This window comes from Xyrauchen texanus, chromosome 40, assembly GCF_025860055.1.
Source record: "Xyrauchen texanus isolate HMW12.3.18 chromosome 40, RBS_HiC_50CHRs, whole genome shotgun sequence".
In the NCBI taxonomy this organism is placed as follows: Eukaryota; Metazoa; Chordata; class Actinopteri; order Cypriniformes; family Catostomidae; genus Xyrauchen; species Xyrauchen texanus.
The window spans coordinates 16,478,743-16,494,701 of NC_068315.1; the positions used below are offsets into that span (position 1 = coordinate 16,478,743).

At 37.1% G+C, this 15,959-nt stretch overlaps 1 protein-coding gene across 3 annotated transcripts in view; it reads right to left on the minus strand.

The window, feature by feature from the left end:
* LOC127633284 (supervillin-like) overlaps window positions 1-15,959 on the minus strand; it is a 77,623-nt gene that overhangs the window by 4,567 nt on the left and 57,097 nt on the right. For all 3 annotated transcript variants that reach the window (XM_052112279.1, XM_052112280.1, XM_052112278.1), the window contains exons 25-44: window positions 15,860-15,946; window positions 15,580-15,757; window positions 14,352-14,524; window positions 13,947-14,102; window positions 12,992-13,128; window positions 12,123-12,270; window positions 11,829-11,974; window positions 10,237-10,412; window positions 9,717-9,864; window positions 7,897-8,090; window positions 6,529-6,611; window positions 5,905-6,053; window positions 5,657-5,762; window positions 4,819-5,026; window positions 4,580-4,713; window positions 4,123-4,278; window positions 3,750-3,893; window positions 2,458-2,579; window positions 2,057-2,212; window positions 1,646-1,666 (exon numbers count right to left, since the gene is read on the minus strand). In XM_052112279.1, coding sequence (XP_051968239.1) covers window positions 1,646-1,666; window positions 2,057-2,212; window positions 2,458-2,579; window positions 3,750-3,893; window positions 4,123-4,278; window positions 4,580-4,713; window positions 4,819-5,026; window positions 5,657-5,762; window positions 5,905-6,053; window positions 6,529-6,611; window positions 7,897-8,090; window positions 9,717-9,864; window positions 10,237-10,412; window positions 11,829-11,974; window positions 12,123-12,270; window positions 12,992-13,128; window positions 13,947-14,102; window positions 14,352-14,524; window positions 15,580-15,757; window positions 15,860-15,946 — 2,822 coding nt within the window. The remainder of the gene's footprint in view (window positions 1-1,645; window positions 1,667-2,056; window positions 2,213-2,457; window positions 2,580-3,749; window positions 3,894-4,122; window positions 4,279-4,579; window positions 4,714-4,818; window positions 5,027-5,656; window positions 5,763-5,904; window positions 6,054-6,528; window positions 6,612-7,896; window positions 8,091-9,716; window positions 9,865-10,236; window positions 10,413-11,828; window positions 11,975-12,122; window positions 12,271-12,991; window positions 13,129-13,946; window positions 14,103-14,351; window positions 14,525-15,579; window positions 15,758-15,859; window positions 15,947-15,959) is intronic.

The following is a 15,959-nucleotide window of genomic DNA, read 5'->3' on the forward strand; positions in this document are numbered from 1 at the left end:
TACAGGACAGAAAAATTAGATTGTCTTCTATAAGCAGATGACCTACTGCTGCTCTCACCTACTGAAGAGGGATTAAGTGAAAGCCTCTCTAGAAATTCTAGAAAATTACTGCAGTAACCAATAAACATGGACATAAAGTCATAATTTTTCAAAAGAAAAATCATGTTAAAGACAACATATAAGTTTTTACATTTGGGGGGTTAAATTCTTAGCCATGTTACCAGTTACAGTTATTTAGGACTGACAATCTTGGCTTCTGGACAGTTTGACATGGCTGTAAAGGACCTTACAGACATAATTCCTAAAATAAAAATGTATGAAGTAAAATGTATTTACTGATTCAAATTTAACCTCCCAATCAAACTGTGGCTGAAAATATTTGACAGTGTCAAACCCACCTTTCTGTATGGCAGTGAAATCTGGGGACCCAAATATAAACTAAATTATGACTCCTGGGACAAAAGTTAAATTGAAACTTTCCACCTTGAATTTTGAAAAAACATCCTGGGAGTTCAAAGAAGTGCTTCTAACCAGGGCAGATTCCCTCTCTTGACTGACAATCTAAAGAGAGTAAATTCTGGTTCCACCTATCAGACTCTTCCCCAGAAAATCACCATCACTGTGTGTTTATGCAGAGAGAAGCACACCCAGAGAGTGACCCTTTAAAGTACTTTGTGGACAAGCACCAGCTAAATGTATCAATTCAATTCAGGCAGGCAGAATTAAAACAAATACTCGAGAAGAATATAATAATCATTGGCAAATAACTCTCAAAGAAATAAACAAATTAACCTATTTCTCAAAAATTAAGACAGAATATAAACTGACATCATATCTGACTTTTATTATTTGCCTTTTTTTAATGTATGTAATACATGTTTTTTTTATATCTATTTATTTTTGTAAATGAATGTTTTGGCAACATTGTACATTGTATATGGTCATGCCAATAAAGCTATATGAATTAAATTAAGAGAGAGAGAGAGAGAGAGAGAGAGAGAGAGAGAGAGAGCGCAAGAGAAGGATTAGTTTTTTTTATTAATGTCAGGATAATATAACAAAGTATAGTGTAATAAATTTACATTAAATAGTTACAAAAATTGAAAATAACATTTGCAAGATTCACACTCCTAATTAAGACAGAAATACGCCATAGTCTGTGAAAAGGGTCCATTCCCTAACACTACCCAGATCCGTAAACCTAACACTCACAGAAACCATTTTTGTATTTTTTAATTACATGAAATGCTTACTAAGCTGTTCTTCTCGTGGGAACCATTGGATAAACCAACAATGAAACCAAAACCTGACCCACACATATACAAAAGTTGAAGGGTACTGGCCATTACCGTTCCATTTATTTTTATTTTTTTTACCAGTTTAGAAAACAATAAAGATTTTAAAGAATCATGAATACAAAAGTACTACACTATACTACTGTGTAGACACAGAGGACAATCTTAAATTCAACCCCATGCCTGTGATTTGCAAAAGTGAGCTTTCAGTGGTACACGGTGACCCACATACTGTTAGATATCAGACAGTTTGTGCAGAGGGATGTGATGCACAAGCAAAAGGTGATTCAGTTCAAACAGGGAGGATGCAGCATTAGTGGGAAAACACCAATGCTCCTCATTAAACTCACCTTCCCAGAAGCCCCTACACCCTGGCATGTGAAGGGAAAAATTAACCTCAGTCAGATGCAAGACTACACCAGCAAAAAGGGAAAAGCAGATAGGGGGGTGGGGGGGGGGAGACAGGTTAAGAGGGGATACTTGAAGACATGGTGGGAGCAGGAGGAGAAATATACAAGACATATATAAAAGGTGAAAGAATTCAGAAAGTACATGTATGCACAGACAGACATACATTACAAAACAAATAGCCTACATTACATACTTCAGCAATGTCTGTGTCCTAAAGTTTCTGTATTTTAATTATTTGCATTCAGAACGATCAGAATAAGATTGACTTTATAACAACTTACTAAATTGATCCAGCTTAAACACCACATCTTTAATGATCAAATGAAAGATCTGTTGAAACTTTCTCTCACCTCAAAGTCATCATCTGATAGGTAGATCTCAAGACGTAGGGGGTCAACGCCTTCTGGTAGGGGACGTGCTTGTATATCGGCCAACGGGTAAGTGGTCTTGCAAAGTCTAGTCAAGACGTCTTCAACAAGAATGATCTGATTGCATACTTCAGCTTCCTACAAATCATAGAAAATAAACAATAAAGATGATGTCCTCTAATGAGAAAGACCACAAGACCAGTAACCATATTCAATAGTCAAACTTATCATAAACCCCATCCCTGTGCTCTATTATTAGAAGTGCTACTTCTATTAAATTGTAATAAAGTGTTTGTAGACATTTTGTTACTTGAATCACATTCATATACAGTAACTGTGCACAAGAAACCAATATTAGTAAGTGCATTTAACTATAATCTCACCTTTTCGGTGATCTCAGCGATGTCCTCTCGGTGTTCCCAGCTGGGAAACATGTTAGTGAATGTAAGAGGCTCTAGCCCTGGGTGGATCAAGTATGATTTTGGAGGATTCTTCTCATTTTTTTCTACAAAAGACAAAAGTGAATTTTCATGCCAATGTAATTTTGCCAGCTACTCAAAGAATATAAACTTCTATCCATTGTCAATTTCAAGGTCAGACTTGTTTAATGTAGCCAACCTTTAGTTTGTGGGCTAATTAAGTGCTATTTAGCTAGTAGGTTTAGCTAGGTTCTAATAGCAAACTTTAAAAAATAGGTATGCTTTCCATAGAAGGGTGCCACCCAAGGTTTTTCACCCCAGCCATTCAACAGCAATTTTGAAATTGTTTGTTTATGGGACTTTTTTTTGTCTTCAATGATAATACAGTTAAGACCAGGCAAGAAATTGGTTGAAGAGGAAAAGGGATTGAGATATTTGCAAAAATAGCACCATTATGAGTAAATTCTAGAGACTGTTGTACGTGAAAATCCCAGGAGATCAGCAGTTACAGAAATACTCAAACCAGCCCGTATGGCACCAACAATAATGCCATGGTCGAAATCACTGTGATCATATTTCTTCCCCATTCTGATGGTTGATGTGAATATTAACTGAAGTTCCTGACCCATATCTGATTGATTTCATGCATTACATTGCTGCCACATGATTGGCTGATTAGATAAATCGCATGAATAAGTAGGTGTACATGGGTACCTAATAAAGTGCTTGATGAGTGTATATTTAAAGTAAATTCAATTTATGATTATTTTATGTCATCATAACTAGAAAACTTTGAGATATACATAATTGTTAATACAGTTCATTTAACTATATTTATTTAAAGGTGCAATAAGTTTTTGTTCATGTACGTAGTCTTGGACTTACACTGACCCCTAGTGGAGTCAATGCAGCATAATTCAAAATCAATATTTTTCAGTTAAAGATGCCCATGCAGAATTTCACAGTCAGTCATGATTAATTTAATCCGTGAGGGAAAGTGTCCAATATCAAGGTGGTTGCTGAGATAATGTGAGTAGTATTTTGCTGGTCATGTGATCAGAACATGGTGCACCCCATGAGGGAACCCTCTGCATGTACAATCAAACTATTCATATTTTGAATAGTACACATGAATGCAAATTAAGAAAAGCTAATTTTTTTGTATAAAAATGTCAGTTTTCTGAGAAGAAGCTATTTTTTTTTCATATGTTATGGTTGAGCAAACAAATCGCTTTTTTTAGTGTGTGTGTGGTCACCTTTGCAATATTGGAGCACAGTTTCCATGGCACACTTCCTGTCAGAGTCCCATCGTATGCGAGCTGAGCCTGTGCTCTCACTGTCCTGAGGCCACCAGCCCTGCCATAGGTAAACTTCATGGTGATTATCCACCAAAAACAGGGCTAAAAAGGAAATCAAACACAAGTGACACCATGATCCTGCTACAGACATAGCTCATATTTGTAGTAATGAATGATTAAGAATACTTTTTCCTTTATACATTCTGCATGTATTGTGATAAGTAAAAGTGTAATTAAATGGTAACTGTTATTTACCCTAAATACCTCATATTAGTAAAAGTTGACAAGAGCACTCTTAACAGTGTTTAGTGAACATGAATGTGTCAGGCACCTGGCTGAGTGGCTGTATACAAATCTTCTTGTAGGAAAGGCATTGAGTTGACCATATTTGGTTCTCTGGACAGATACATTAACTCCATTGCCACAAACTCCCCTGAAGCACTGCTTAGCTGGAAGAGCCGTGGAGTAAAGTTGAATTTTCCTGGATCTGAAATAAACAAACAAAAAGGGGTGTCATGCTCCTAGTTTTTTTTTTCTTTAAGGGGGTATCAGTGGCAGTCTTGGCTAACTCTGTAGGCTAGGTGAGACATTATTTTTGGTGTAAGATGTGTATATATATATATATATATATATATATATATATATATATATATAATAATTATTTTTCTTGAATGGAAAAGAACAGCTTTAACAAGATATATTCGGCTCAGAAATCTTGAATGGGCATGACACGTTTGCAAACAAAAAACAAACTCCACATGTAAGCACACCCTGACTTTTCTACTCACCCTGCAGCATGCAGTCATAACCCTTTCGATCTCTTCTTCCTAAGGCCTCCCAGAAACCCTGCGGTTCTGCTCCCTCATCACACTCATGAATAGATACTTTACTGCTGCTGTGAAGCCCCGCCTCCAGAGGACACCTGGTGATCAGAAACTCTAGTAATGTGATCGTGCCACATTTGTAATGTGCACAGGTATTGCGAGTATCTCTGAAATGTTATGAGTTTATGTGCATAAGTTCTCACTTTTTTTTTATCATGTTGGCAGTGGTCCCCCCCACATCACGTGTGTGCATCTGCGACTTGCAGCCGTGCCACAGGAACATGGTGGCTTTAGGGATGTTCAGCAGGATCATAGAAGTGCGAGACCGCAGGCTGCTGCAGTGGCACACCACCTCCAGCAGATGGCCCTCTATCGGTTTCTCACCTCGGACACAGTATAAGTGCCAGTCATCTGCACATGGAGAAAATCGGGTCATAAGCATGTCATTTTATACAGCCTCAAGTCCATATGAGATTTGATCGTTTAAAATATGCTGTTCACGGTCTAATGTTATTTTTTTATATTCTGGTGACAGAATCACTATGGATTACAATCAGTGTTTGTGAAGATATGCAGCTCTAGTGCCATCGCAGATGACAACGTTCAGATCAGCTTCACTTCTTGTCAGTTCTTCAGTAAATAAAAGCTCAGTTGTGACTTGAAGAAATCACAAGACCCCACCTTGGCAACAGAACGATTTTTTGACAGTAATGTTTTTGTTACTGGAACATTAACTCAGCTAGGATTCCCAACGGTCAAGTGATTAGCGACCTCTCGCTGACAGATGCTAAATATGCGCCGTCTCTCACCTACTGGCTGGCAATTATGTTAATGAAACACACGCCTGAAAAATCACTGAAAACAATCGGCTAGTGTAGCGCCACGTTAAGTCTTTTTGATCAGTTTAGTAAAAGAACTGGCTCAAAAGAGTCATTTCTTTTTAAATGTTTTCATTAAGAAAAAGTTCAGTTAAAATTAAACAAAAGCAAAAAAAAAAAAGAAAAAAGGATTGTCTGTGGTAAAATTTGTAAAAGAGATTACTCTGTGCATTTTCTTCCTCCTCCTCTCTCTTGCCAGCATGGACAATCATTCCTCCATTAAAGCACTGTAAGAAACATGGAGGCTCCTTTCCCTGTTGTACCTGGACCTGCATAACACACATTAAGTAGACTACATCTTGTTTCTATGCATACTGTACCAAGTTACAGCCAAAATTATTAGAGAATTAATTACAAGAAAAGCATGTTAAAATGTACGTTTTAAAGTATAAAACAATCTATAGTAAATACCTGAGCTCCTCTCTCTTCGCCTAGCTCCACAGTCATCAGTGCTGAAGTTCCCTTCTCACTCACTGTGGAGTTACGACCCTGCCAAAAGAAATAACAACACTTCTCCTTCCCTGGACCGATGATCTTTTCCGAATTCAGCCTCTTGCCAACTACATGAAAAAGCGGAGATTAAGATCAGTGGTGGCAATGGTGCTGTGAAACATAGCAACATACTATGGCACCCAGTATCTTATGGTTTTATGATAACCGCGGATTCATCACAGTTTATAAACAGACTGTTATATCAGCAGCAAAGAACATCTGAACACTAAGAATGGACAGAGTAGGGGGAAATAACAAAAGAACACTTGCTACACACACTAGTGTGCTCTCTTATATGTCCATGCACACCTCCAGCACACGCACGCACGCACGCACGCACGCACACAACCTAACCCTCACAAAAAAACCTTCTGCATTTTTACATTTTCAATAAAACATAATTTACCGGTAGTATGTTTTTTTACACAATTAGAATTATGGGGGCACTAGAAATGTTCTCAAACCAAATTTATAGCATAATACCCTTGTAATTACCAGCTTGTATCCTAGAAAAAAAATTCCTCGTAAACCACCCAAACTCACCTGCTGTGCTGACCATGTATTTCCATTTAACCACATATGTGTCACCTTCATGGAACTGACCAATGCTGAGTTTGGGTAGGCGACTAGAACAAGCATGAGAGACCCATACATTTAATACCTCACATTATTGTGCATCTCTTGCAAATACACTGGTGGCCAAACGTTTGGAATAATGTACAGCTTTTGCTCTTATGGAAAGAAATGTGTACTTTTATTCACCAAAGTGGCATTCAACTAATCATAATGTATAGTCAGGACATTAATAACATGAAAAATTACTATTACAATTTGAATTTTTTTTTCAACTTCAAAGAGTAATCCTCAGAAAATCCTCCACGTGCAGCAATGACAGCTTTGCGGATCCTTGGCATTCTAGCTGTCAGTTTGTCCAGATACTCTTGTAGTCTTGTTGAGCACCTCTCACGCACCTTACAGTCTATCTGATCCCACAAAAGCTCGATTGGGTTAAGATCCATAACACTCTTTTTCAATTATCTGTTGTCCAATATCTTGGTTTCTTTGCCCTCTCTAACATTTTTTTTTTTTCTTTTTTTTTGTTTCAAAAGTGGATTTTTCTTTGCAATGCTTCCCATAAGTCCTGCACCCCTGAGTCTTCTCTTAGCGGGTAGAATTCAATGAAGCTGTCAGTTGAGGACATGTGAGGCATCTATTTCTCAAACTAGAGTCTCTGATGTACTTATCCTCTTGTTTAGTTGTACATCTGGCCTTCCACTTTTCTATCTGTCCTTGTTAGTGCAAGATGTCCAGTGACTGTAGTGTACACCTTTGTATGAAATCTTCTGTTTTTTGGCAATTTCAAGAATTGTATAGCCTTCATTCCTCAAAATATTGATTGGCTGACGAGTTTATAGAAAAATATTTGTCTTTTTTGACCTAATATAGACCTTAAGACATGCCAGTCTATTGCATACTGTGGAAACTCAAAAACAAACACAAAGACAATGTTAAGCTTCATTAAACAAACCAAATATCTTTCAACTGTGTTTGATGTAATGGCAAGTGATTTTCTAGTAACAAATTAGCAATATAGCATGATTACTCAAGGATAAGATGTTGGAGTGATGGCTGCTGGAAATGGGGCCTGTCTAGATTTGATCAAAAATGACATTAGTCATTTTTAGTGATGGTGCTGTTTTTTACATCAGTAATGTCCTAACTATATTTTGAGATCAGTTGAATGGCACTTTGGTGAATTAAAGTACCAATTTCCTTATGAAACAGCTAAATCTGTACATAATACCAAACTTTTGGCTGCCAGTGTACATATAGATGTAATTCCCTTATTCATGCCAATATGTTTTAGGAAATAGTGGTGCTAGAACAAAAGGTTTCATACAGAAACCCTACCTGTAGTCAAACTCTAGAATATGCCAGACATCAACAGATAGTGTGCTGATATCAAAATTCCGCCGCTCATCCCCCTCCACCAATCCGTAACCTCGTCCAACGTCTACACCATCCAAAATGGTCTTTACTGATGTCCGAACCATTGGCAACATCAGAGATGCATCATAAGGCCTACATTCCCAACTCCGAAAATCCTTAAGAAATTAATTAATAAATACTTTCATAATATGGCAGAATTTTGAAATATTATCTGCAGTGTGTAATGCATAATTTTTTTGCGGTTAAGCTGACAAAGCATCAAGTTGTGGAGATCAGAGAAGTGATTCATGGAACTTGGGTCACCCAAAAGTTTTATTCTCTCATCATTTACTCACAGGGTTGGGGAGTAACGGATTACAGGTAAAGGGATTCCGTATTTAAAATACAAAATATAAGTAACTGTATTCCACTACAGTTACAATTTAAATAATTGGTAATTAGAATACAGTTACATTCAAAATGAATTTTGATTACTGAAGAGATTACTTTGCATTTTATTGTCATTTGTTTAATATTTAGTCCTTTCAGATGGAAAACATTTATACATATAAATGATGTGATCCAAAGTGCATTTGAACGGCGGTGAAAGACTTTCTTTTGATGTGTTACATTCATACGAGCAGACAGAGAAGTAAGCTTGAAGTAAGTTTGGAGCAGAAGAAATAGAAATAAACCTTGTGTAAATTGTCATCTTTACGCTAAGATAAAATGCTATTTCTAGCCATTTTACATGGACGTTACCAGGGACAATCATATTTGTTTTATCAAAAAAAAAAAATTCATGTTGGATCATAATTTCTTTTTTCTAGTAAGATCTTTGATATTAGGACAAAAATCGTATTCTTGATGATAATTTTTGTATTGTTTTCCTGTAAAAATATCTAAAAATCCCTTAAAATGAGAACAATTTGATTTATCTTGAAACAACATTGCATAAGATATTTTTCATGAATGTATTTAACTTTTTGTATTTTGTCTTACTGTAATGGCAGAGTTTTATATTCAAAACAAGTGAAAAAAATCTACCACTGCTGAAGAAGTAATCCAAAGTATTTAGATTACATTACTGACCTTGAGTAATCTAATGGAATACGTCAAAAATTACATTTTATAGCATGTAATCTGTAATCTGTAGTGGAATACAAAAGTAACACTCCCAACCCTGTTTACTCACCCTCATGCCATCCCATATGTGTATGACTTTCTTTCTACTGCTAAACACAAACAAAGATTTTGGGAACAATATTTCAGCTCTGTAGGTCTATACAATGCAAGTGAATGGGTGCCAAAATGTTGAAGCTCCGAAAAAAGCACATAGGCAGCATAAAAGTAATCCATAAGACTTCAGGAGTTAAATCCATGTCTTCAGAAGCAATATGATAGGTGTGTGTGAGAAACAGTTCAATATGCATGTCCTTTTCTACTATCACTTTTACATTCTTCTTTTGTTTTTGGTGATTCACATTCTTCATGCAAACTGCCACCTACTGGGGAGGATAATTTATGGTAAAAACTTAATATTGATCAGATTCTCACCCACACCATCATATAATATCGCTTCAGAAGATATAGATTTACCTACTGGAGACTTAAAAATGTTGGCACCCATTCACTTGCATTGTATTGACACGTTCTAGAGCTGAACGATTCTTCTAAAAAAATGTGTTTGTATTCTACAGAAGAAAGTAAGTCATACACACCTGGGATGGAATGAGGGTAAGTAAATGATGAGAAAATTTAAATTTTTGGGTGAACTATGCCTTTAAGCTGTATGTCTTTACCTTGTTTTCATCAGCATGTAAGTGGCCATTCTTCTTGGATGTATTCTTGGCCTCACTCCAGTCCAAAAATTTCTCTTTAAAAAGAGTAGTCTCATTGTGCTGAGTTAACCTGCCAAACACAGCCCAGTCTGGCCGCCCCTGGCCTTTCCTACGAAACACAGATACAGCAAAAGAAAAACAAACATTTTAATACATAATCACAGAAAGTAAGGTTTTAGTCATATTGTGCTAGAACAGAATAAAAATAAATAAATAAAGGGAGAGGAGCATTGGTCCAGTATAGAAGTGTCAGACGTTCTGAACTCTGTTTATGAACATCAAGACACTTGACTGCTGTTGTGACAGGTGTAATAAATTAAGCTTTAGAACACAGCATTGAGGCAACTCTAACACACTTTTGACCGGAATCTTTAAAAGGTCTCAAGTGCCAAAACATGATCTATAATGGAACAGTGTGCATAAGCAGAGCAAAAAATACTCAGCTCTGTTTGTGTTTGTGCATCTGCGTGTGTTTTTGTACCTGGGTATACGTGCGTTACATTCTCCAGGGTCCAGAGGATTAATATCACAGTTTGTGTAGTCAAAGGTGCCATTCCACAAGTGCTTTGCCAGCTGAAAAGCCACTTTTCTCTGTGCCAGCGTCACCTCCTTACCATGCCACACATACAATTCGCTACCAAAATCAAGCACTAACACCTAGATGGCAAACAACAAGAAATTTGTTGGTTTACAACATATTCAGTTGTAGTGATGTAATTTTGCAACATTCACTAGAAAACATTCAAACTAGTGCAGTTCACATTGCAAGGTATTTCTGAGTATTAAGCAAGGATGCACAACACAGTATATTGTTGACCATATCAAAATCAGCAATTTTTTTTTTTTTAATTATCAGTATTGACCTGAGAAGGCTGATATCTGAAGCAGGTAATAGCAGGGCTTTTTAAATAATACAAACAGTAAACTCTTTCTATGTCAGGTTTCTAAAGTACTAAACATTTATCTATCTGTTCTGAACATAATAATATTTTAATGCTGTGACGTGCCTCTAGGCCGTCCTACTGAGGGATTAATGTGAAACACCTGCAGAGGATTATAAAAGGTAATGGTTCTCTGACTTTAGGGCCTTCGGTTACCCTCTGGTTTTCTGTTAATTTGGGTTGCTGTTTTCGTTGTTATTTGTTTGCTTTGTGTATTAGTTAAGTTTGGAAAGTTATGTTCGCAGGCCTGTGTTTTTGGAATGTGTTTATTGGGATTACGTAGTTTATTCTTTATTGTTAATAAAGATTCTTTGACTGACTTTGTTCTCGTTGCCTCCCTGATTTGTCGCGGCTCAGAGCCGGCCGTGACAATGTCTGATTCCACTTGAAGCATGTAAAATTGATGACTGGAGCTTATGTTGTGAACACAACATAATGTCATCTTATAATGGGAATAATTTATAAAAGATATACAATATTGGCCATTAGATCAGGAATAAGTCATAAGGTAAAAAAGAATGTATTAATTTTTTTTTATAAAATATAACCATGTGCCAAAATGGTCGACTAATCGGCTAGTCGTCAAACAACTGACTAGTCGATTAGTGGGGTTGATTGCTTACATTCATATTTTTTTGTGGTGATGGTTTTAATGGGATACGCAATTATCAAATTAGTTGAGAGACGCAAGTTCTTGAAGAGTTTTTGTGTGATTATAGCTTGCTCTGCTTAAAAGTGAATTATAGTCAACTCAGTAAAACTTTTTTGAAGTCTTTTTTTAAAAGATATAAAAAATATAATCTCTTTAATGTTTTGTTTAGTTCATTTATGCACCGCTGCTGTTTCAGCTATCAAAGCACTGTATCAACAATACATTACATCAAGATGATATGAATCTCCGCTAGTTACCATGTTGAAGTGCTGCATTAGCGTCAGTACATCCCGCTTAATCGTGTCTAATTGGTGCCATATTGTGAACATAATGGAGCCTAATTATTCATTATTATCCTCAACTCTGACAAGCCGACTAGTCCATTATGAAAATTGTTAGTTTTGCACATCCCTAATCTGAACAGTCCAAATTTTCTACATCAGTCTATCCAAACTATTTCGTATGTAATATTTTCATTACTTCTTTAGAGTTGAGCATAGAGCAACGGGGTACTCGACCCCAGTAGTCATCTTCAGGAACAAGTTTATCCTCTATAAGCCTGTAGATGCAGTTGGTCTCCACTACAGCAGTCTCATAGGACTCATCCTCTTCTGGAGTGCCTGCGGCTGTAAGGTATGGATGGACAAATTAAATGGGAAATGCAGAATACTGCTGAGATCAGCCTTTTTATTATGCTTGGACACAAAAATCTGTGTGGCTGTGTGGCAATTATTGTATGCGAAATCACTTAAGGAAGGAGCAAATGCAACTTACATTGATAACTGGCTTGTCCGCCAATAATCTTCCAAAACTCTTTGGCTGCATGACTGTGAGTGTTGGCGCCTTCCTCAATGGTCTGTACATACGAGGCTCTGCAGCCCAGGTCATGCTTTGTCTGAATGAATGTGGCCAACTCTGCAGCCTGCAGGATTGAAAATTAAAAATCAATTGCATCACAAATGCAGAGACAATGACAGTGGGCAAGCAATTTATTTTATTTTTAAAAGGATTCATTTTTAAAGAGCCTAAATGCAGAGTCTGGAGATTGCATGGCTGTAGTATGCTTGAATATATCCATCTGTTAGTAATGGGTTCAGCAAAAATAATTAAACCCATTAATTAGAAGGGTGTGTCCACATACTTTAGGAAATGTATTGTACTGAAGCATGGTTGAATGCAAATGATGACATTAGAAATTCCATCATTATTAAATTCACAGCTATTATTTAGCAATAAAATAATGCCCTATAGCCTACACAAGCATCACACATCATTGTTAAGATGTAGGTCAAACTCAGAGTTCAATGACCTGCCGTCTGGCTTTGAACAATAGAAGCTTTCAGTTTGTGTGATGAGCACAACACTGAAGCTGGTATAAACCACCTCCTGCTTCCTGTACAACAATATGAAATTTCTTTGGTGGTTAATTCTGTTTACTTCCTGCATGTGGGACACCACACAATCCAAATATTAACATGTACCATGACTGAAAACAGGACATGACAGATTTAATTGTAATACAGGTTATTACACAGGAGTAGAGTGGCAATCCTAAAATAGTTTACAACCTTTGACATTAACAGATGCAGAATAAACAACAATGTGTGATGTGTGTATTTATTTGTAGCAGAACACATACTCACTTTGGCCTTCTCGATAACATTTGCAAATTCTCCAATCCATATAAAGCAGTGATGGGGTGTGATGAGGAGGAAGCAATCACCACTGTTCAAGGAGGAAGCTCTGGGCTCGACGAGTCTGGTCTGGATGTGCCGACGACCTGATTAAAATGCATGGGGAAATTGGGCCATTATCAATGTGTCACAAGCTTAACCCCCTGTTGTCAAGAACAAAAATTAATAGGAAGTGCTATGCTTCCTATTAGGAAGTTTAATTTCAAACTATGTGGAGAATGATGTTATATGTGCACTGAAAACAGTTCAAAGGAGTTGCATAAATCTTCTGTAAAGCAGAACATTACTACAGTGGGACATGATGTTTTTCTCAGACTGCACACTCACTGCCATCTATTTTTTAAACCTATCTGGTTTCTTTCTCTCTCAGTTTCAATTAGGGCAAGTGTAGAATGTTGATGTAGGGTTAGATTGAGAGAGAGAGAGAGAGAGAGAGAGAGAGAGGGTAATGCAGTATACCTTATGACGAATTGGTATTCACAGCCACCCTTCATTCCTACAGCAGCTGCCCCCATTAAAAACAGCAGCTGGTCTCCTTGTGCTACATGACAAAATAAGTTCTCCTTTCTTCTTTAAAGTAAACATGCAATCACACAGCCTTTCATGGCTTTCCCAGTAAAATAAGGGCCATCTCTAGAGAAACGCACAGATGCAACATACTCTATATGGCTGGCTACTAATCAGAGACCATTCCTCTTATCAAGCACAGTTGTGAACAGAGCAATGCCCAAACAAGTTCAAGTTAGTACTAGTAAGTTAATTCAAGATTATAACAGAAATAGTTGTGCTTACAGTCCTTTTAAAACAAAGTTCCTCCTTAAAAGTGCAGGCTTACTTGTTAAAATAACACTCAAGTCTGCATGCTTCCATTCTATAACTTTGATGGCAGAGTGAGGTCACTCACCTTTGACCTGAATAAGCATGAGTTTTTTGAAGGGCATGGCACTGTTGTTGGAGCTCTGCTCCGTGATGTTCACACTTCGCAGACTCACACTGCTGAAGTTTTCCTTACTGGCCAATCCAGCGAGAGCAACCTCAGAGAAACCACTTTTCTTATTCACTATGAATGCGAGAAAGAAAGATTTGTTGTGGATATACAGTATAAAGTCAGTTCCACTTAAGTTCACACAGGTGGGGGAAAAAAAACAACCCACAAATTATTTTCTATTAAGTTTTTCTATTTTTTTATAATTTAAAACCTAACAATCTTCCTGAAAGTGCGCTTATGCCGTCTTTCTTTAAAATAAATGTACACTCATTCAACGAAACAGGTTCCCATCACAGAACAGATGACTCTTCTATCACTTACTCTTTTCCTGTTTCATCCTCTTGCTCTCCAAAACACCAATGTTAAGTCTCTGTTCTGTGTACTCATGCCGGATGTCCTCCCGAACAGCCAGCAGTTTCAGGGGGTTCCTGGATGACTGAACATTCCTGGTTGGCCGCACTGCTCGCTTGTGCTGCACCATCTCTGAGGTCAACCTGAGGAACACCGTAGTGAGATGGTTAAAAAAATCCATAGAAGCTAGCCAAATTTCCAACATTAAATACAGGTTCATTTGCAGCCAGGATAATTATGATTTGTGCGAACCACAGTGTGTTTTGTGCAGTAAATTATTAGCCATCAAGAGCATGAAACAAGAAAAATTCAAGAGATATTTAGAATCCAAACATTCAATCATTTTGCCTATGCCTATTACATTATCATTACTATTAGTGGAGTAATACTCATACATTTCAGTGTTTGATACTGATGTAATTTTTGTTTACTTTTGTATGATAAACATTTGTTACTCTGTTGGTTGGCCACTTGGGTGGAATATAAAATCTGGGACCTGAAAGGACTGGTTCATGCAAAAATGCTCATCATTTACTCCTCATGCCATCCCAGATGTATGTGACTTTCTTCGGCTTTCTTCTGAACACAAATACTTTTAGAAGAATATCTCAGCTCTGAAGGTTCATACACTGCAAATCAACAGTGTCAAAAACATTGAAGCTCAAAGCAGGTAAAGGCAGTATAAAAGTAATCCATACAACTCCAGTGGTTAATCCATGTCTTCAGAAGTAATATGATAGGTGTGGGTGAACAGAAACAGATCAATATTTAGGTCATTTTTTATTACAAATCTCCACTTTGAAATGGCGCTCTTCTCTCCAAAGAGTTCTTCTGTTGTTTTTAGTGATTTGCATTTCTTTTTTTCTGCATATTGCCACCTACTGGGCAGGGACGAGAATTTCTAGTAAAAAGGACTTAAATACTGATCTGTTTCTAACCCACTGGAGTCGTTGGGATTACTTTTATGTGCTTTTTGGAGCTTCAATGTTTTGGACCCAGTTGCCTTTTAAGGCCCTACAGAGCTGAGGTATTTTTCTAAATCTTCATTTGTGTTCTGCAGAAGAGAGAAAGCCATACACATCTGGGATGGCATGAGGGTGAATAAATGATGAGAGAATTTTCATTTTTGGGTGAACAATCCCTTTAAGTGAAACCAGCTGAGACCAACTGCTCTTCACAATATTTTGGTTGGCTTTACCTGGGAAGTTGTTTTCCAAAGATGGTGTCAAAATCATCATTGATTTCTAGACTGCTAGTGGTCTTGGCCATATCATCTGTGTGCCGATAAAACTTATCAAATATCTCATCATCCAGGGTCATCACCTCTTTAACAGACTTCTCGGTGACTGCAATTGTGGTATCCTGAAGTCCTGACACTAGGATAAAGGAAAGAGTACATTTACAGAAAAATATACACGCAAACAAAAATACAATACAAATACGAAAACAAATCTAACACACTTTATTATTACACTCACCTTTACTATGGAGCCGACCAAGGAATGTCTCCAACTTTTCCAGCTTCTTATCCGACTCCAGCTTCATGTCCTGTCTGACTTCAATCTCTGAATTAAAAAA